Consider the following 23,095-nt stretch of genomic DNA (forward strand, 5'->3'; position numbering starts at 1 on the left):
ATGAAAATTCTTAGAAAATACAGTTTGACATCTTAGCAAGTATTGGGTAATCAATTACAAGTGTATGGTGTCCAGATCTGTATCGTGTTACATTGTGCACATGTACCATTGCTTTTCGTTGCAGCCTGGCCGTTTTGGCTTTAAACAAAGCATTCCTCACAGAGATAAGTGACGGAAATGAAAATACCTGATTTTGTTTCAACCAAAAACTATGTTCTTTTCAGAATCTCAGCTTTGGGTTTATTCTTAAAATATTCTTAAAAATTCGCAAATTCCAGCCTCGATATTCTTATAAACTAGATTCTTATAAAAAAAAAAAGAAAGAGAGTGTAGTTGTCGTCGAAAGAAACTACCTTCTCCACGCATTTTCATACTAAAAAACGTGCAGTCATTTTCCATGGTTTCCGTACGAAAAATAGACGTGTTTCTTTAAAATTGCTGTTTTGAACTTTCTCTCTCTCTCAAAGTCCGCGATATTTGGACGAAACCCGTGGTATAAAAATAAATCAGTGACATACAGTAAAAACCCGCGTATAAGAACACCTATTTTGGCGGTTCAGGCTGATTTGGTTCTTATATAAAGGGTTATAATCTGCAAAATCAGCCTGTAAGTATTCTTAAAAAAAGTTTCTTAAAATAAGGAACATACTAGGCTACCAATAGATGAAATCAATATATATACACACAATTGTATTTTAATTTTAATAAAATTGATAAATCAAGGAAATACTGTATTGTAATTGGGGTAGAACTATAATGTGTGCAATGAAAAGTAGTGTTGATCTTTGATGTTTTTCCATATAAGAACAACTTTCATTTTTCAGGCTGAATGTGTTCTTATATAAATGGTACTTTATTTCCTAAAATCAGGCCTCGGTGTTCTTAATCCACTTGTTCTTATACGCGGGTTTTTACTGTATCAAATGAAACCCGTTGCGGTTTCAAGTGACAGGTCACGCGTGTGGTTTCAGTTCCAATTACACGCACCGGCTCCCCCGGCGGTGTCATCTTTCAAGCGGGCAAAAGTAGTGACCCTCCCCTCGGGTGAATGTCATTTTGTCGCTATAAGATGCGGTCGCTAAGATTTCCCTCATAAAGGGGGATAAGGGTAGGGTGGGAGACAAAAAAATCTGCTTGCTGCGAGCGGACTGCAAACGCACACTTCATTCAGCACGACGAAAGCGCGCGAATAGAAAGGGAATCGGATTGAGAACGAGGCAGAGCTAAGCCGAGGCTTGGCACACACATTAACTTATGCCAATCAAAGCTTGACTCCAATTCAAAACAAAGGTGAACCCGAGCCAATCGATCCTAGGCCCCTTCGGCTAAACGAATCGATTGGGACTGAGGACTTTTGCTCGCTTGTTTATGCAAAGCCCGCTTCGGCAGCGCCTCATTAAGTTAAAACAACTCATTCCTTTAAAAAGCTTTATTTATGATTCGCTGTTAATAAAAGGGATACAAAACCTACGATATGTTCAAGAGTTGTTCAAGGCCAAAACAATTTGTTTCTCGTTAAAAACGGTGACTGGAATCCAAAGGACGATGGATATCGCAAAATATAACTTACAAGACGTCTTAAAAGGCGTCTTAAGTCAGAGCTAGAGAGCTGGTACATCTCATTTCGTTTGTTGCATGTCAACTACTATTGTGCCTGTGTTTGCAAAAAAATCAGACTTAGGAGTGAAAGATAAAGCATATCTTTCCTCCCAGGAGCAGTGTAGATATCCGAGAACTTTTTTCCAAGGATGTCAAAAAATTTCAAGAGCTGTTGCAAATCGAGAGAATCGGCAACATCTTAGGATTCAGCCTTAAGACTTAAGTTAGAAACTTCTTTGTTTTGGCCTTATCTCAACTAATGTAATGATTCTAAAAATACACTTATTTGATAACAATTACATTTAATTTTATCGCGAATTTGAGGGTGTAAAGCTCCCAACACAGCACTGTTTCGAGAGATTGGCATCTTATTTCTCCTTACAATATTAATACAAATACAAGTTGCAGATTTGAAGAATAAAGAAGTTGATCACTGAAATGACGTTTTCTCGATATACAATCAATTCTCCTAACTAGATTTTTAAGAAATGTATGGAGACCGGTAGGGAGAAATTGAACATCGACGTCAAAAGTGAAAAGAAAAAACACAGAGTTATTTTTTGCGCCGGGTAGCAGATCTAGCAAGGTCTCACATGAATGACTCGCCACCCTTCGGTAGAACAATACAACAAACAACAGGAACAATGTCCCTTGCCCTACACACAGAAGTAGCAACTGCTATACTAGAGGACCAGTTGAATTACAAGCTAACGAGAGCTGCTAGACTGATGAATTTATGGAACCAACACAAAACCCGCGCATAAAAAGGTTTGTCAAGACGGACACCACACGAGAGCTTTACACCATCAAATTAAGCCAGGTAATTAACTAGCTCTGTTAAAAATTGTATTTCTTTCAAAGGTGGCGTAAAGAGATTTCATTTTCATTACGCCCCAAAAATGACAAGTAAAATTATGCACAAGCGAATAAACAGAATTATTATCCAACTTCACTCATTGGAGTTCGATTAACGCGCAAAACGACTACAATTTATATCTCACGGTGTTCATTCCACCATAGGAACCAGTAAAACAGAATAGTTGTAGTACTCAACTCAAAACAAAGTTCAAAGTCTGGTTTCAAGGAAAGAAAAATGTTGGATAATAAATCTCGTACATGTATTAGGAATTGCATTTTTGTGTGTAATATTCGTTGTGCATTTTTATTCGTCATTGAATTTTGACTTGCCCTAAGGACTCGCCAAAAATACAGCACAACTCGTAAAGATATGCAGAGAATTGACACACTAAAATGTTTAATAAAATAGATGCACTTTACGACACATGGCGGCTAATTATAAATTTAACAGAACACACATTCACTCTTGTTGTAGTTATTTCTTTAAGAAGCGCTCTGGATTGGCGCATATCATTAAACAAAACTCAATTAATTCAATTTATTGCGATATTATAATCGATCTTCAACGACTGCGAGCGAGCAAAACCAAGCATGGGTTACTGGGGACGATCCCGCCAAAACGATCCTCGATGATTCGTAGTAGCAACGTACGCTTGCGCAGTGAGGCCTTTAAGTGAAGCAAAGGCTGATATAAAGCATTTAGCTTTTTGACGCTTGCTTTCAACAATCTTGTGGAGAAAAAAGGGACTGAAAACAGTCCATGGACTAATTTTTATGATGGCATATTACACCTTAGAAAAATTACGTACATCACTTTTGATAAAATACAGTAAACTGAGCAGCTGAGCAAATCAGAAAAAAATGCTCACTGCCACGCAAAAAAACTATGACTAAATGTAACAACTTAAATTGTAACCCTGAATAAAACTAGCTTGACAGCCTTAAAAAACAAACATTGGTCTGGAAGATGCTAGTAGTTGCAACAAGGTAACATGCTGCCCCCCTCCCAGACCATGGGTAATGCTTAAGGGACCCCCCCCCAAGGGAACATTATGACCCTGGTGGGGAAGGAAGTGACTTTGTAGGGGGGACAGGGGGTGTTGTTTCATCTAACATCTTCACAGCCCTATAATAATTTGCACATATATCATATTCCTAGCTAAGAGTGCGTTTAAGGTATTGGTACCAATGGAATAAGCCTTAATAAATTCAAAGCAACCAAAGGACAGTTGACTTCAGGCGAGGATTAATCAAGCACTGTTCTGGGTACAGTGATTTTCAATGCTTAAAATATCGACTAGTAACAGGCATAATATTATTGCAGTAGAAATACAAGTCATACATACAGCGTAAAAAATCCTTAAATGTACCATTCTTTTTTCTTCTCTGAGTCGTCCTCGGCTAGCGGTTTTCTGGGCGCAGTCATGCCGATGTAGGGATCGGTGCTCTTTGGTTCCTCGTCGTCTTCATGTGTGTGATACTCTCCCTTGTGTCGCGCCCAATACCAGTAGATTACAATAAGCAACACTACCAGCAGGAGCACAAGGATAAGCACAACCACCACAATGATGGCAGTCTTATTATCATCATCAGCTTGCTCTTCAGGTGATTTAGTTGTAGGTCCAGTATTGGCAGTAACTGGACGTGCGCCAACAGGTCGTGGAGTCGGAATCTCTTTAGGTACGTCTGGCTCTGGGCCGCATTTGCCCTTACTGAGTCCAGAGCCGTCAAATCCATCTTTATCACCGTCATAGACAAAATCCTTGATTGGTTCTGCTGTGGGATAGACTTTCGTAAATGCAACCCGTGTGACCTTCACGCCAGTTATGCAGCCCTTGAATCCAGCATCACCTTTCCTTCCAACAATTATCTTTTCCATTCTGGGGAACGGTTTATCAAGCCGATTGTCATCGGGACGCTTTTTGCTTTGTCCATCAACTGTATAATTGACCTTCGCATTTCTGCGGCTTAGTGCAAATGTGTGCCTGCTTTCGTCACAGAAGCTGCTGCCAGCTGGTGGAGTAATCTCAAAGGAACTGTCCCCTCCAAAGCTTTTGTAGGAAAACTTCAGGTTCTTAGAGGTGGGATCTAACCTTAGCAGAAAATTTTCATCCGTATTTTGGCTGGTGATTTCGATTATGTCACCTCCACAGCTATCCTTGTTTTTTACTTTGAATCCGACTACAATGTCCACCCCAGGAACAGACTCGGCAGCAGGGAATGTGTAGGTTAACTGGCTGTCTTGTCCAAAGGTTGCACCAAAATCTGAAAACAAGGGAAGGCAAAGGAGTCAACCAAAATAATAATACAATGTAGATGTCAAGAATTCCATAAGACACAACTGAATATCAAATTTTGTTCCTGTTGAGCCCGCCCATTACAGGGGCTTTGTTGCAGATTTTACCAGACTTTTGAACAACCAAAATTTATATTTTGTGTCACAGAAAACCTAAAAAAATTAACCAATTTTTAAAATTGCTATATTAGAGCACTGAATCTGTACACAAGCGTCTTTGATAGGGATGGCTTGGATGGAAATGGATTGAAAAAAATAAAGCTTTACAAGTTGTTTCTGCAGGTCAAAATAAAGCTATTCAAGTTGTTTCTGCAGGTCTATTTATAGCCATTGCTTGATTTCTATCTGCAAATTAAGGTTATATCTTCCTTAAGATGTTCAAAGAATATGCTTTTCATGGTCAAGAGCTTTAAAAACACAAAATGAATTAAAATGACTGCCAACTTTGGCGTATAATTTTCGCTAACAGTGGCCAATCCCTCCGGTGTCGCTGGTTTTTTGATGTTTCTCTCCTGAAATAAGCTTTAAAAATCAAGTGACTTCCCTTCAAATCTTTTTTGATGTTTTTGCTATCTTTATCATCTAATATTTTGGCCATTTTTTCATCGCAATGTTGAAATTTAGGGACCATTTTCGCCTTTGGCTGAGCTCTGTACAAAGCCATTGTTGCATGATGTCAATCGTCCAATAATAATAACGTCATTCGTCCAATAATAGAAGCCTCTTTCAAATTTGGTCGGTGCTAGCTGGTTAGTTGGAATTAGCCGGGGATTGAAAGCCAATCAGAAACAAAGAAATATTTTGAATGAATAATAATAATTATTATTAACTGGGAATTATTGATGTTCCACGCTTTCCCAAATATTACATGTTTTTTTTTTGTATTATTTGCCACTTGAATAGTTATGTCATAACCTTTTCAGAATGTTGGGTACAAATTTGCTCTTCAAATGTCACTTAAAATTTGAATCCTGTTTGTTTCTTAAGTGGTGCTTACTGTTTCTATTACGTACAGAGCTGCCTGTGGGAGGGGCGCTGGCCTATTGGTTAGTGTGCCAGACTCTGGATCGAGCAGTGTGGTTTCGAGACCTGGCCGGAGCGCTGCGTTGTGTGTGTCACAGTGCCTCTTTCCACCCAGGGGTATAAATGGGTAGTGGCAAATTAACTTCTGGGGGGGGGGACCCTGTGATGGACTAGCATCCCATCTACTGTACATGTAGGGGGGAGTAGAAGTACACATACTCCTAGTCGCTTCATGCTACAGAAACCGGGATACGCTTTGGCCTGATGAGCCACTCGGCTCGACAGGAAGCTATACCTTTATAATTTTACAGAACTGCTTACCTTTATGGCAGAAGTAGCCATAAAATGGAGTCAGACTACAGTCACATTCATACACATTGTAGTTATCCAGACATTTGCCGCCGAGCTTACAATGATTGTTCTTACAAGCCGCTCCACAGCCACCTTCAACGTAATCAGCAGTAGCTGCTTTCTTATTCAAATTAATGACCTCGCCATTGATGGTCTGTAAAAAGAGAAAATCACTAATTAGTTTTGCATCTTAATGGACTGAGACAAAGTCAAGTTCCATAGCTTGGTAAATAAATGATGAAATTTTATTGTAATGGGGAATTAACTCATGAGTTATAAATTAAAATGACTCTCTTTTTGTCACCTGAAGGAAGCCAGTTCAAGGCATGAACGACTGCAAGAACTTCCGTCACAATTGGATAAAATGCATTGATTTAATTAATTGGTTGACAAATTTGAAGAATGAAATTATGTTTCTTTGCTGAAAAATTTCAGCTCAAGAGCCAGCTGCAAAAACAACAACAGATTTGTGGGAAAATCGCAGTGGGCAAGATCATCCCATTGCTCAGATAGCCAATCACAATGCAAGGTTTACCTAATCTTGCCTGCTTGTGTAGCCAGCCACAATACGGCTAGTTTCTAAATGCTGTGGAAACTAGAGCTACATGTACACAGCTAAACGTACAGCCTGTCAAGTTGCTAGGTTTTGAAAGGGCATTAAGTACTACATGTATACTGTACACATCTAAGTCTGCATGCAATTTTATGTATAAAGCAGCTCCCCCCCCCCCCATTTGACCCCTCCTGGGTATACAGTGTACATGGACCTCAAGGGGGAACAAAATAATTATAATCCGAGTTGGCAGGGAATTCAAGTTACAATAGCTTGTGTTAACCAAGTAAAAATGACTGAAAAGTGAGGTCAAATCCTAGGGAAATAGGACTTACATGTAGCTTGAGTTAGCAGGGGGAGTTTGAGTTACATGTATCTGAGTTCGAGTTACCAGGGTTCTACTGTAGTTATATAATGTTTCAAATGGGTAGGTACAAAACATAGGGTAGGCCATGGCCCAGTCCACATGGCCTAGTCCACATGGCCCAGTCCACATGGCCTAGTCCACATGGCCCAGTCCACATGGCCTAGTCCACATGGCCCAGTCCACATGGCCTAGTCCACATGGCCCAGTCCACATGGCCTAGTCCACATGGCCCAGTCCACATGGCCTAGTCCACATGGCCCAGTCCACATGGCCCAGTCCACATGGCCCAGTCCACATGGCCCAGTCCACATGGCCCAGTCCACATGGCCTAGTCCACATGGCCTAGTCCACATGGCCTAGTCCACATGGCCTAGTCCACATGGCCTAGTCCACATGGCCTAGTCCACATGGCCCAGTCCACATGGCCCAGTCCACATGGCCCAGTCCACATGGCCCAGTCCACATGGCCTAGTCCACATGGCCTAGTCCACATGGCCTAGTCCACATGGCCTAGTCCACATGGCCTAGTCCACATGGCCTAGTCCACATGGCCCAGTCCACATGGCCTAGTCCACATGGCCTAGTCCACATGGCCTAGTCCACATGGCCTAGTCCACATGGCCTAGTCCACATGACCCAGTCCACATGGCCTAGTCCACATGGCCCAGTCCACATGGCCTAGTCCACATGGCCTAGTCCACATGGCCTAGTCCACCTGGCCTAGTCCACATGGCCTACCCCACGTTTTGTACCTACCAGTTTCAAATACAAATTCATAGGCCATATTTGTATTCTTAGTATTGGACTGGAACTAGCTTGCAATGAAGGTTAAAGATGATTTCTAGTCCGTACTGCGCAGACTCAGGGTTTGTTTTCATTTTTGTTTTGAATTTGTTGAAACGTTACACTTCGGTGATAGCGTACATGAAGTTTTTTAGTTCGCCATTACGGATCGTTTCGTTCAAGAATTCACGATGAGCTAAAACGTCCGTTTAAAATACCGTCGAGCTTCTTTTACTCGTTATTATTGTTTTGCAAGGATATCTGGCGTTAATAATGAAGAAAAAGGTAAGTTTTGTCCCGGAATTTTTATTTTTGCTTGTAAACATTCTTCTGTTTGTGAGACTCACAAACATTGCAGGCGGAGATTGCGCAGTACGGACTGGAAATCATCTTTAATGTGCGTAATCTTTTCAAATGCAAATGACATGAAGCTCGTTTTAATGATATTCCCCGCATTAGCCTCCACTGCAAACTAGTTCCAGTCCAATACTGAGAATACGAATATAGCCTATTATTATTCAACAGATGCGCGCGCTGCCCATATATGGTCAAAATGTTAACGATATCTGTCATCCGTACATAACAGATATCCTGCGATATTTGTAGGTTGCGAAAATTCGTCCGAAATCTTGTAAAGCGCTGCTTAATTACAGTTTTTCTATGTGCAAAATGTGTTTCGCTGCCAATTTGTTGAAAAATAAAACAATTATCCTGCTCAATCTTGCGGAATATCGTCTGATTTTAGCCAACTCGGCCTACGGCCTCGTCGGCTAAGTATCAGGCGATATTCCGCGCGATTTCGCAGGATAATTGTTAATTATACATAGGGCTTGATTAGTTGCTTACCAGTCCACGAATGCAGCCCACAAATCCTTTTGACACATCATAGGGGTAGCCACCAACATATAGCTGATTTTCCACATCTAAATCTTTCTTCAAGAACAAGGGGTTTTCGTTCACTCCCTCTACACCCCATTCTTCCTCTTTATCCACACTGAGTCCAAACTGCTTCATGTTGCGATAAATAACCACCTTGTGCCACGATCGATCATTAAGCTTCTTGTTGTCTTTTAATTTTAGCTCCACCCTCTGAGGGCCATTGCCAATGTCGTACTTAAGGGTGATTGTGGTTTCGTTGATGATGTACAGCCAGAAATACTCCTTTCTTATGATGCCATTGTATAGGATTGTCCCTTTAGGATGAGGCGTTTTGAAGAAGAGTGAGATCACTCCATGTGAAGGTGGAGCCCACTTGTCGAGTTTGATCATCCCATCTTCATTGACAAATGTTGCCGTATTGCTGACGTTACCTGTAAGAAAAACGTAATTTCAAAAATGTTTGCCACATGTATATGTATGTTTGTGAGACGGCCATTTTAACAGTTGGTTAAAATTATGATGCTACAGTACAGTACATGCAGACGTGAAACTCTGCGCATAGAATATATATGTATTTTAAGTACGGCTGTACAGCTGTAGTCTGTTCCTACAATTTCTTTGCTTTGAGACAATATTTCCAATGATTTCAAATGTTAGAACCCCAATTAATGATCTCTCATTGTGGGATTACAACAACAACTCAAGGTACAATCGTTCTACAAAATTCAGGAGGAAATATTTGCTTCAACTCAACCAAAATTCTACAAAATAATTATACTCTGTTTTAATGCATTTGCTTGCATAAACATTAGCAGGCAATGGGCAACCATTGTGCCAGCTCCATTGTGATAGAGGGGATTGACAAAGGCTCCAATTTCATGCAATAAACTACCACTACCCGAGTGCATTCTAATCATTCTTGGTGGATCTGGAAAAACAAATTAAATTTGTTGGCTTCCGGTTGGGACACGGTACGCGTTGTTGTGATTGACACATTTTTTGCATTCTGATTGTTTTTAGTGGAAGAACAAAATTTCAACTTCCGTTTCTGAGCTGCTATATATACACACAAGTCATGTAATAAAATTAATGTGGTGCGCACATGTGGTACATGTACCTAATCTGCTGGTCACTGTCAAGATTAGGGTTGTGGACCTCTCTTGGGCCTGCAATAAAATGCTTAAATTCCCTCACTAACCTGTACAGTAAAGATCACCAACTGTAAAGTTAGCTTCTGAGGACTGCGCTGGATTGACATCCTTAAACACCAATTGAGAAACAGGGAGGTCAGCTGTGTCTGTCAGCCAGCCTTCGTCTTTCGTCCAGATGTTTGCTCCAGCATCGCAGTTACATTTCTTTTTTTTTATCTGGCAGACAGGTAGTGTTCACTCCACAAGCACACGATTCTGAATTAGGCGGAGCTCCACCCCAGTAGTTTTGGTACACCCCATCGGCAGATACCCAAAAGCCAAGTCTTTTATCTCCACCGATATTAAGAAGCTTGGCCTTTTTGCAGCCAAACTCAATGAACTGTTTACAGTTTTCGCTCCTCATGGCTAAGGCTTTGGCATATCCTATGTCGGGATAATATCTAATGTCAGCAACATAAGGCCGTTCAGGGGTTCCTCCTTTGCTGTCAGTGACTATCTTCACGTTTAGATCGTAACTGTGAACTCCTGTAATGGGAGGATCCGCTGTAAAGTTGCAGTAGATTCCGGTACTGGCCTTAAGCGGACCGGGTCCATCAAGATCAAGGGTCCAGTTGCCATCTTTTGCATTCTTACCCAACTTTTTCTTCAACTCCTCGCAGTTTGGGAGGGACTCAGCTAATGAGGCAACATAAATAGAACACATGAAAACCCCAAGCTAACTATGTGTGTCTTTTCTTGAGCATTGCAGTATTACAAATAATATTATTATGTTCATTCTAAATTCACAGACAGGCATAAAAAATGTCTCTTTGCACCAGATAAGGGTTTGGAACCCAGAGGTATAAGGTATGTATGCGCTTTCACTGTGCAGTGTGAAGTGGCAGAATGTATCCAAGTGCTACAGTAGAGCTTAAGTGGATTGCAGCACTTACACAAGCATAAAAAGTGTGCATTATGATGTTTTACTTGTGCTTTACATGCACAATACGCACAAGTACACATTATTAATTAAGCAATGACGATCGCTCAATGTCATGGTATGAGTGGATGGGATCTTTCGCTCTTTCACGCACAAGTTGTCGGCTATGTTTATTAACGTAATTTTTTTGACAAATTTCCTGAAAATAATTTAGACCCCCCAAACTTGTGAAACGTCATCGCTTCTGCATGCATTGCGTGCTATTTTTTCTTAAGCTTTCACACGCACCCCAGATACAAATGGATTGCAAGTTCTCCAGATGACAAACGATGGAGTTTACTTTTTGTTACTCATAGAAGTGAAGGATGAGTATTCCTCCAAGAGAAAAGAATGTACAATGTGTTTTCCTACATGTGTATGTGAGAGAACCAGAAATAAAGTTTTTTCTTTTCTCTTCAACACATATTTTGCATTGCATTAATTTTTTTAGGCATTCTAGTTTGAGAAGAAATAATTGTTTTGAAGAGCCAATTTTTTGTTTATTCACTGCACATTGGGTTAGTTTTTCCCACAGCTTGAAAATTTTAATTTCTGCAAAAGTGCACAAAACTCTCAGGTGTACAATGTACCTCAGGTGATTTCAAGATAGCATAGAGCACTCCAGCTATTCAAGGAAGCAGAGCAATGTTTAATACTGTGGTCAAGCATTATTGCAAGATATTAACTGCACTATTTATAACTCTAATTTTCATGACTTCCTTCCTTCTGTTACTTAACCTGCCCATATACATGTACGTTACGTTCCACCTTTTTCACCAAATTTCTTAAGTAAACTTAGATTTTGTTTGTGTAGTGTTTGTGTGTTGTTGTATTTGTTATCTAAATCTTTAGTACACCTGACCCTTTTAAAAAATTTTGTAATAAACACTAAGGATGGCTGCCCAACCTTATTAGCCAAGAGTGGTTCTTTTGGGCAGCCATGCACTTTATTTTGTTTTAATTCTTGTCTGTATTGTAAATTTAATTTAATTAAGGGTGCAAGTAAGAGTGCAAGTTGTTGTTGTTGTATTCAATTTGAGCATACTTACGGAATTGGCACATTGGGGCTAAATAGCCTGAAGAAGAGCAATCACATTCAAAGTTCTTGCCATCTTGAGAACAACTGCCTTTGTTCAAGCAGGGGGAAAAGATGCACAAGTCGGTGATGTTGCAGCTCTCTGTCTCGACCTTATTAATGGTGGAAACTCCCTTGATTGGTTTCTTCAGTTGATCGTTAATTTTCAGATCTCGCATGCAACCAGTAAAACCACCAGCTGTCACTTTGTCACTGAAAAAATTATTTGGGAAAGATTCTCCTGGAGGTTTTGAGTCTGGTGTTTTGGCGTCAACTGTTAAGTCGATGGAGGAAGCACTAATTAGAAACGTAACAGAATGCCAGTTGCCGCTGTTTACCTTTTGTTCATTAGGACTGTAACGGATGGAGGCATCTGTTTCGGTACCACCAATGGTCACTTTTAATCCAATATAATTATCGCTATAGGATATCAGAAACTTGTTGTTTCCATTATCTTGCTTCAAGAGATTTCCAGCTTTCTTGTATGTTCGGAACTTGAAGCTTCCTGTCATTGAGGCCTTTTTCTGAATGGTAAAAGAGAAGCTTGAGTCTGGGTCATAAAAAGTGTATGGTTCAAAGCTGGACACTGCTGGGCACCCCTTGTCCATATCAACCTTCACGGCAGTAGCAACACCCTTGGCGAGGAACTTTATGATTGGCTGATTTTGAGGTTTGAATTCTACATCAGTCAGACAGCCCATGAAGGGTGCATTTGATTTGACCCCCTGCAAATTCTGGAAGCTTGCTGATCCCCCAATAAATATAGCCACATCAACATCAAGCTTTGCGTAGCGAGTCTTGACATCACGTTTCTCTTCTGTCGATGACCCAGAATCTAACACAACTTCTGTAGTAAATTTATTGTGTGTCACTAATACTGAATGTGGTTTGCCGTTGCTTAAGTCTTTGCCTAAGAACACCTCCTCATCATCATCTCCATTTTGTCGAGTTCCAAGTCGCACACTGTATCTGTGAAAAAGAAAAAAAAGCATTTAACAGGGTGTACATGAACATACACGATTTAGTAACTTTCACAGATATTCTGTTTTGAAATTAATATTATAAGTGTTAATTCCATTTAGTTGTTTGTATACTCTTTTGGTGTGACTTCAAAATTTGCAGCAGAAAAATCTAACAGAAACACTCAATAAATGATAAACTAGTGGTAACCACAGGTTAGAAAGTGCGGGCCTTGACGCACTTAGACAAGGTACTGGTAGGCAGTGCCGATAATTATAAATAAACGACTGAACAAGGAGGACTGAAATGATCAAATGGACAATAGACAATTATTATGAGTAACGCGTCACGCAAGGATTTTTCGCACGCGATGCAGTGTGAATTTAGATGTGATTTTTCTCAGTCGGTAAACTCGCTAATAACTGTAACAATAACAACAATAATTGTTGTTGGAATCATTCGCTTTACCGTGGTTTATCTGTGATACAATCACAGCAAATGTTCTCAAAAGCAACACATAACACCTTCAATGTCACAGAAGGTTTACAAGCTGTTTTTAAAATATCGCTCTTGGAGAACAGATTTTTCTCTTCCGGTGTTACGACAAACTGTCGTGATTAACACATTTTCGCATTCCGATCGTGCTTAGTGGAAGAACAAAAATTTTCAACTTCCGGTTCGGTCCTGGTTTACATGTATAAACGTGGCGCGCACGCGTAAAACGCAATCCGCTGGTCACTGTCAAGATTAGGGTTGCGGGCCTCTCTTGGGCCCGCAATAATTATTGTTCCATAACTCTAGTCCAGTATTTTGTGAAGTGTTTCTGACTTATTTTCCCGCAATTCAGATATCCATATTATAGTGACTTATTTTTCGTATATCCATATTTTCATGACTTATTTTAGTATTTTATAATACTAGAAATAAATCTAGTCTCCACATGTTGAAAATATCTTCACAGTCTGGCTACAGGTCTTTTACCTATTAAAAGTTTTAGTCTAAATAGATTTGTATGAGAAGGGGGTTTAAAATGAAAATTTTAGCCTAACAGGTTCTTAAATTTTAGGTTCTTATTATTTTTGAAAGTTTTTTACTTTTTTGGGACACTGTTAAAGACTACAATGTATGTAATATTCATGATGACAATACATTATGTACCTCAATCTTCCACCAATGAGTTCAAGAGTGATGTAGTCTCCAAGGTTACCACCCGAGTTTTGAGTATGAAACAGCAGCCCAGTGGGTTGAACTGTCTGGAACGTAAGACTTAACTTGTCGACATCAGAGTTGATAGCGTCGTTATCTTTATCCCCTGAGATGTCGTACTTCAAATAACCACTGCCAGAAAATTCACGGGATACTGAAAGAACAGTGGAATAACATTTCAATAAAAGCAAATGACTGCATATAAAATAGATGGATTTCCCACATTTGATATTAAACAAGGTAATTCTGGGATTCAATGTTTTGTTCCAGAAAATATCCAAACAGTGTAGTGTATCATCTTCATGGAAGGCTTTCTGGTTTGAAACTCCCGACCCCCACCCCTCTAGAAATTCTAGTCAACAGGTGTAGCTTCACACTTTAATTTAAAAATTTTGGGTTTTGATACCTCACTCCCTAAGAATTTCCAATGACCTTCTGTGGGATGGGTACGGATTTCATGGTACAACAAAATTACTTTGTGTACCAGTACTTTCAAAGAGTGTATGGTTGTTTATCATTAAAATTACTGTAGACCTTCAGAGGTATGGCCCTACATGTATTCTCCGAAAGGAGAGTCAGGATTGAGGAGAACACCTTCAGAGGCCAAATTTCACGAAAAAAATTCTCCCCTCATTCTACTGTAAAGCTAAAACACTGATTTATAGTTTGGTGAAAAAATGAATGTAAAATTGTTAAATGATTGTGAATATCACAAAAAAAAACTTATTTTGAGAAAAGTTAATAAATAGGTAACTTATAATCCTAATAAAACATGGAGCACCCTGTACAATCTTTGCAGTAATTTTCATCCGGCAACTCGATTTAAATATTTTATTTACATTGAAAGAGCATTGCACATGTACAATGTAGTTTTGACTTTCAACCCAAAAGGTTTTTGGTCATTTACAATGTAGAACTACAGTAAGATTGGACTATCATAAAATCTTTATACATTATTATTACATGTGTATACTTTGGAATACAGGTGCAACTCTTTTACAAAAGAAAATATACAGTGTAAATTAATCACTATATAGGTTTCCCAAAAAATCTCTCGAGTGTCGATGTCTAATATCTAACAATGCTGAGCAGCAATAAAGCTAAAAAAGGCAATTAAAGGCATGAAGATGCCGCTTTTGAAGAATGCTTTCCTTGGTTTACTCTTGGTTTTGTCTTGTGCTTCATCCATCCCTCTCGAGGTGGACGCACAGGAAAACTGCATGCACTACCCATGCATCCAGCTCATGAAACCCGTGGCCAATAAGCATAATGATTTCAGGAGGTACTGTACTTAGACAGAGTTTATTTTGTCTGTTAATCAAAAGGCTTCATACAATCATTGTCTTGTTATTCCAATTCAATAGAATTGAGGAGTAAAGCACTTAAAGATTTTAAGATGAAGAGAAAAACTTGCCTATAATTTTCTTATATGAAGATGTTTAAATATTTAGCAGTCAGCATTGTCTTAACTTTCAATGAAAAAATTTTCAAAGTTAAATCCTAGCAAAGTTTGTCATGAAATTTGGTTTAGACACGGTAAAATTTAAAGCTTCATGTAAAAGCTTGTGGGGCCGTGTATTCCCAATTGAATTGGAATTAGGAAGTGTTGGTTTTTGTGAAGGGAGAAAAAAAACAGAGAACGTGGAGAAAAACCCTCTTAGCACGAACAATAACCAACAACAAACTCAACCCACATATGATGCCGGGTCCGAAAATCAAACCCGGACCCCACTGGTGGGAGGAGACTGCTCTCGCCACTTTGCTACCATTGCTCCCCTGTGTCATTTTGCCACACAATCTACAAGGCCTCATTCTTATCAATGTCTTACCATCTGATCAACCCTGTTACTATTCATTACACAAACAAGAATAATTACTTTGAAACTGAATATTGCATAAATGTACAGTCCATTTAGATGCACCTGCCGTGTAAAGAACTAAAGGCATTTCCCTTGCCAACGAGAAGGTACTTAAAAGGTAATTAAATCTTCTCTTCATTTCATCTTTTTTTAGAATATATTTATTCCTGTTTTATTTCTGTTAAAGTCAAAATCTTCCTATTACTTTTGATCGAAAAAATAGAGGGTACATCTTCTTCCTGATCGACTCACCTCCTTCAATTCTGAAGATTCTAGTGAGCGTATAAATAAAAACTACAAATTAAAATAAAGCTTGAATTCTGTGATAAAAACAATGTCAATGCAAGCTAAAAATTTTGACTAAAATGTGCTAATTGCTAGAAATTCACCTCTTTCCCCAAAAATCATTCAAAAATCACACTGAAGGAATAAGAACCTGTCAATATTGACAACAAATATCCACATGTGGCTTTATACCCAGTACCATGTTGGCCAGATGTATTGTCTGTTATCTTACAAAGAAGGTCTGTATAAAGTTTCAACTTCCTTGTAATGATAAAATAACCTAAACTAAGGAATATGTGGGATGAGAAGATAAATCAGGTATTGCATGTTCAGTGTTTACATGTATGACAGCAGTCTATTTCACTGTTTTACCAAATTTATGTAAAAGATATTTATAGTGGTGACAAATACAAAGAATATTTTAACTCTTCTTGTGTACTTGAGTTCAAAACCAGACCAAGCTTTATGAGAAACACATCATATACAGTAACAAACATCATTGTATGAAAGAAAATTTGCAATTGCTAATAACTAAGTTACATGTAAGCAGAAATTTTTAAAACAGGAGCCTGGTTAACATCTCATCTAACTAACCAAAAATAAAGAAGTGTCAGTAATAAAATTGGCAATAAACTGCATACAGCTACAGAGTTGTCGGTCTAAAATTAAAAATGTTTTTACTGCTGCTAATTTCCACAAAACAGCCACACATTCATAGAACAGGAAGTGTGAGAAACTTGGAAAAATTCCAGACTTAGAAAATATGCTGCTGCGTATTGATGTGCTGAAGTGCTGCTTATCATCAATATTTTTTTAATGAAATATTTTCTACGGAGCATAAATTAACAACAAATACAAAGTCCAATTTCTACTTAGGAGTAAAACAGAGACGTAACAAAGTTAACAAAACCACAAAGATTACTTTAATGGTTTGAAATTGTAACAGGCATTGATAGATTATTTATATTTTACTTTAATAACAGCTCGAGGAAGTATGCGAGTACACACGAACGTTCGTTTGGTCGAGATAGTCACACAACAATGAATCGATCGAACAGTTTCAAAGCCGAAGAGGCAAAAAAACAAACTCGTTTAACGAGATCACGTTTACGATTTGAAAGCATTTCCCTAATTGTTTTAGAACTAATACAGGAATGCGTGAAACAGACGAGAACAAGTGAATTTTATATCCGCAGTGAAATTTACATTTATTTAGTACCGAAACGAACATCGCAGAGAATGTCAGGCACGCGTTCTGCTGGCGGAATTTATCAACCGAGAGGTTATGTGTAAACACATATGCAAAATATATCAGCGGTACAGTTTATAGTTTAAACGACAAACAGCAATTTCAAAGGGAAACGAAGCTTGCTTGCCTGCGCCTGCTGAGCTTACAATAGAATACAACTCGATCAACTTGGAATTTTGATATCAAGAAGTTGCTTGATCATATCGAATTCGCAGCAAATCGTTCGTTTCAAGCGAACGCCTTGTGGAGAGATTAGCAAATGCAGAGTAAAACCACAAGTAAAGAAACATTATGGGTCGTAATACACGTGTACTAAGGTTAATACGTTAGCAATCAAGAACTAAGCTTATTCGCATCACAAAGTTCGCTTGGCGAGCAAATTCCAAACCTATTTTCTTCGGTTCAACTTCCGTCAAATATCCATTTTATGACAACTAAAAAAGATCTGATCTGCTCTTGCAAGGGGAAGCAATAAAATTAGGGTATCATACCCAAGTTATTACTGTAAAATAACCACATAACGAATAATTTAGGGTAGATATGTAGGTGGGTCCGGTAAATATGATTCCCGCCTCGGCCAGCTCCTTGCAAATCTCGAGCATTTTCGCGCTTCAAACACGCAAATTACCATCGCTGCAAAAAACAATATTTTCCTTACCTGCAAACGCGATCGCCAAACAGTGGGACAACCACAAAACCGACACTAAACTCTTCAAACCCATCATATCTGCTCAAAGCAAGATGGTGGATGAAGGCAACCAAAACCACGCTCACCTTGATCACGTGATCACCTACAGACGCAGCAAGATACACAATCCTGTGATGCGCTTTTATGGCTTCCTATTGGACGAGCGTGGTGAAAGCTCGCAATGTGATTGGCCAATAACTACTTGAATTTTGAATGAATCTGGGTGGGGCGACCTGGAAATGTCACGCAACGTAATTGAAAAAAACATGCTATCAAAAAGGTAACACTTCTAGGGGCAAAATACAGGCTTCTGAGGGAAGGGCAAAAACGACGTACAGAATAGAGACTTTTTGCTGGCGCCGGCGCCTGTTCGATCGAAAGCTGTAAAAGAAGTATGTTTCGTTCTCCATAAAGAGAGCATCCATCAATCCAAAGCTATGCAAGTTTATTTTTCAAGTGTGAGGGTTTTCCTCCGGGTTCTCCGCGATCCGGTTTTTCTCCCTCCACAAAAACCAACACTTCCAAATTTAAATTTGATAGTGGATTCGAGGGCCACTCCGCCTTCCCCCACTAAAGGAGCCTCTGCGGAGGAGAGAGCTTTGGGGTGTCCGCTTACGGGAGCATAAAAACAAAGAAAAAGTCTAAGTCGTAATCTCTGAAAGTGCCCGCGGTCGCTTACGGGAATGTCCGCTTACGAGAATGTAAAAATACAGAGTTTGTATGGGAGTTAAAACGGGGTTTCAAACAAGGCGGCCGTAAGTAGAGCTGTCCGCTTACGAGAGTGTCCGTTAAGAGAGTTTCGACTGTATTTTAATCAGAGTCCAGTTATTTATTTATTTATTTTACTTTGACCAACACCGCGCTAAGGGGGGTAAACAGCGAAAAGAAAAATCGGCGAGCCGTGGGAGCCGAAAAAAAAAACTGGCAAGCTGAGCTACAAATATTAATACAGTCGACTCCCGATAACTCGAACCCTCGCTAACTCGAACCTTGCGCTAACTCGAACCAAAATCGATTTCCCCTGGATTTCCGTCATACATTTACTGTAATTTTACCCTCGGTAACTCGAACCCTCGATAACTCGAATCTCCCGCTAACTCGAACCAATTTTCGTTTCCCTTCAGGTCATTTTCTTTATAATTTTACCCTCGATAACTCGAACCACGTCTGTCAACACGTGACAAATCAACAAACAACGTACAAAACGTTGTATTTATTTTTAAATAAAAACGTACACGAGTCAGAGACGTTCCCGAAACGCTCCTCAAAACACAAACTGTGCCACGCCATTAACGTGCTACAAACGTTCAGTTTGTTTGTGGAGGTTGATACCTATTCTTTCATATCCACCCTTAGAAGACATATAATGATAATCGCCTGGACGAATCAACTGACCATTGCTCGAAAAAGTAAATCGCATAAACTCTGCAGCAGCAGCCTATAGCGTTGTTCTCTTTGAAACCTACAACGTTCGCAGCTGATTCGCTTTGTTTTACTTTACGTCACGTTCTGGTTTATACAGTGATTTAGAAATATATTGTTCCTTTTCCTTTTCTATACTCGAATTAAATTTGTTTAAAATGTACACTGGTCAACACTGTATGGATAGAAAGTCATTAAACCCCGTTTTTTTTTATTTCCGGTCATTTGTTCTCAACTTCCGATAACTCGAACCATTTTCAATTTCCCTTGAAGGTTCGAGTTATCGGGAGTCGACTGTAACTACAAACAAAGCCATTGGTTTAAAATTAACGATAAATTAGCGGCTTAGCTAGGTCCTTGGAACGTTCTCTATCAACTAGTATATCCAGGAGCCCTCCTGGTATATCTGTATACAGTCAACTCTCACTATAACGGACAACTTCGGGACCACAATTTGGTGTCCGCACTGAGAGAATGTCCGTAGTAGTGGAAGTTATTTTCAGTAATTCTCATTCGCCGGGACTTCGACTCCCGTCCGTAATAATGGGGTGTTCCGATTTGATTTAGCGAGGTGTCCGCAAGGCATGGCGTGGGTTGAATAACTTTCACGAAAAGCCAAACCACACCCTTTTTTGACAAGATCAGGAAAAACCATTGGAGATGTATACATGTACTTTATAAGATCATAGAAGGATTTAGGTTAAAAATCATCAAGTCAACGATCGCTCGCAAGCAGATAATTAATTTAAACTTAGTAAATAAAAGTTACCATTTTTATTATTTACTACAAACTTGATGAATTCGACATTGCAGATTCTAGCAGTATACAGGACACGTGTCACATATCAACCCAATAAATGGCCAAGCTTACCACGAGTTTCTCGTAGCTCAGTTGGTTAAAGCGTCCAACGCCCATTGGGGACTAAGAATTTTTCTTTGTCCTATGCTCGTGTCATTGTTGAAAAAATTCATCTTTATTAATTTAAACTTGTTCGTGTTCTGCTGTCTCAACTGCGGGTACCACAGCGGCAGGTGAAGTTCGAAATACAAACTGTCTTATTTCTTTCTGTTGCCAGCAGTAAATCAGCGGATTGAGAAGAGAGTTTAACATACCAAACGTACGGATCCAAGGCTGAGAACAGGAATTTTTCAAGCGACCATCTACCAAGTTTGATACATCCAAGAAAATAATAAAAACAATGGGAAGAAAACATCATCATCATCATCATCATCATCATTTATTTGCCACTTCAGAATTAGAATAACTTAAAAAGATAGGGCGAGGAGACCTCCAAGAAACCGCAAGGCTTATGGGGGAGGCCACCTAGGGTTAGCAATAAGTTTGTAATTTCGTTGTGAATGTGCAGCTAGGTCAATTTCAGACTCATTTTATTAAAAAATTTAATCATTTTTTTCTTAAAAGAAGAGAAGCTACTCGAACCAGTGATAGATTCTGGTAGAGAATTCCAAATTTTAGGACCCTGGAAAAGTATTGTAGAAACATAACCCAACAGCACCAACTACAAACACAGTTGTCTTGAGCGCTTTGCTTTCTTTACTGAATCTTTCCACTTCTTCTTGCGGGAGTTGTTGGGCTTTGATCTTCTTCTGGTGGCGAAGTGTTTCACGATACAAAATCACGTAAGCTGACGCAACGAAAAGAATACACGATAACAAAACAAGAGCTACGACCAAATTTAAAATCACTTTTGCGGTGGGCAGTATTTGTCGAAGTACCTCGCAAGCAAGAGTAAAGATCCAAAACGCGATGACTGCTGGTTTGATATTATGCGTTGTAACAATGTAAGGATAGCGCATAGTAAACCTAGATCGCTATAAGCCTCTCGCAAGTAACTAACATCAGATGAAGACATGAACAAACAGACACCGCGCGTAGGAAAGAGCTGTGAAAATTACGAATGGTAAACGTCTCTTGGTGGGTCATACCAAGTAACCGAGATGTTTGCCAGGCGATAAACGATGGCTGAGTCACAAGACCAGTTAAGACATCAGTTGCCGCTAAACAGGCCAGCAAGATGTTGGGGTAACTTTGTAGCCTTGGTCTTCTTTTCACGGCCATTATCACCAGCACGTTGAGCAAAACTGTCAAGGGACAAGTAATACCATTAATGATAACCACAAAATGATAATGGTGATGATAGTGCAAAGGTCGAGTGGCACGAAATTCCCTGCCTTGTCTTCCATGATCAACGTTTTTGAAATGTTTGTAACATTCGAAACAGAGAAGTTATCCACGGGCCTATCCATGCCTGTGGACGATCGAAAGCGATTTAAATTTACTTCATCGTGAATGGATTTTAAAGGTCGTGTTCAAAGAGAAGATAAATAACCCCGACACTTGAGTGTGCAAATGTTTCTGAAATTATTTTCCCATAAGTAGCAATTTTTTTCGGAAAATTAATTTGCCATGGTTATGGATTATTGTTGCAAACTTAATAAATTTACCTTACCCGTGAGGTGATCAGTTTCGCTGATTGAATTCGCGAAGTGGTTGTTACAATAACGTCCAGTAAATATGACCTTATTAACGAAAGCGTTTGCGTAACCATTAATTGCCATCTCGACTATACCGATTCTTATTATACGGCAAAGTGATCGACGTTGAGAAACAGCATTTTGATTGGTTCTCAGAGAAGTCCGAGTGACTAGCTTAAAAAAAGAATTTTATCGCTCACTACTTTTTTTCGCCGACTTACTATTTTTACTGTAAAACAAGAAAAAATCTTTTTCAGTTATAACTTTGGTTAAACTTGTGCAAGAGTGGTTCGCAAAAGCATGTATGTCAGATCAAGAGGTAAATTAAACATAAGCGCAACTTCACATGTACACGCGTTCAGTGCATGCCAGAAATAGATTTTGTATTTATTTTTTCAGCAGTTGTAAATGAAAAGAGCTTTTATATCTGAAAAAGTTGCTGCACAAACTTGCTCGGTTTAATTTGGAACAATTTTCTACCGTTTCGTTAGTATTTTCTGATTTTAATTTATCTGAAATATCTTTATCATATCGCGAACTAATCGCATTTTCCAAAAAGATTTGAAAAAAAAATAATCTAGCTTTATTCCTTCTCGAATTGTATTGATTGACTTGTGCTATAAAAAGTTTCACTATTCATACGCCTACTTTCTCCGCGCACAAACCGTAAATAAACGATTTAGCGCCGGGCACCCTGCGAGCAGAGCCTCTTTTAACTTCCCTACGGTTGAGATTTGGGAAGTAGAAAGAGGATATCAGTGGAAAAAGAAGGGGCTCTGCTCGCAGGGCGAGCGCCGGGGCGCTTATTTAATTTTCCTTATTAAAGGTGCGGCGCTCATTTGAGAGCGGCAATTATTCGAGAGCGGCGCTTATTTTAACCACCGGTAAAAACACCGAGTATAAAGAGAGAATTAAGTGACGCGCGTACTATGTGTGTACAATTTGTATGGGTAATCACATGGTTACGAGCGTACTTTCGTCAGATTTCGTCCGAATTCAAGTCACCGTGTAAATCTCTTGAATTTAGATGACGGAAA

The 23,095-nt window shown here is 39.3% G+C and overlaps 1 protein-coding gene and 1 pseudogene across 1 annotated transcript; both read right to left on the reverse strand.

Moving 5' to 3' along the window:
* Positions 1-1,414: 1,414 nt before the first annotated feature.
* On the reverse strand, positions 1,415-18,262 carry LOC144659545 (EGF and laminin G domain-containing protein-like). The gene is given in 8 exon segments (XM_078520009.1): positions 1,415-4,722; positions 6,098-6,281; positions 8,677-9,140; positions 9,908-10,073; positions 10,075-10,535; positions 11,868-12,862; positions 14,012-14,213; positions 18,111-18,262. Coding segments are annotated over 8 exon segments (3,444 nt in total). The 5' UTR covers positions 18,178-18,262; the 3' UTR covers positions 1,415-3,817.
* Positions 18,263-20,518: 2,256 nt separating this feature from the next.
* LOC144659387 (histamine H2 receptor-like) lies at positions 20,519-21,789 on the reverse strand (annotated as a pseudogene).
* Positions 21,790-23,095: the final 1,306 nt, after the last annotated feature.

Source organism: Oculina patagonica, chromosome 7 (assembly GCF_052425735.1).
Source record: "Oculina patagonica isolate OP01 chromosome 7, crgOcupat, whole genome shotgun sequence".
In the NCBI taxonomy this organism is placed as follows: domain Eukaryota; kingdom Metazoa; phylum Cnidaria; class Anthozoa; order Scleractinia; family Oculinidae; genus Oculina; species Oculina patagonica.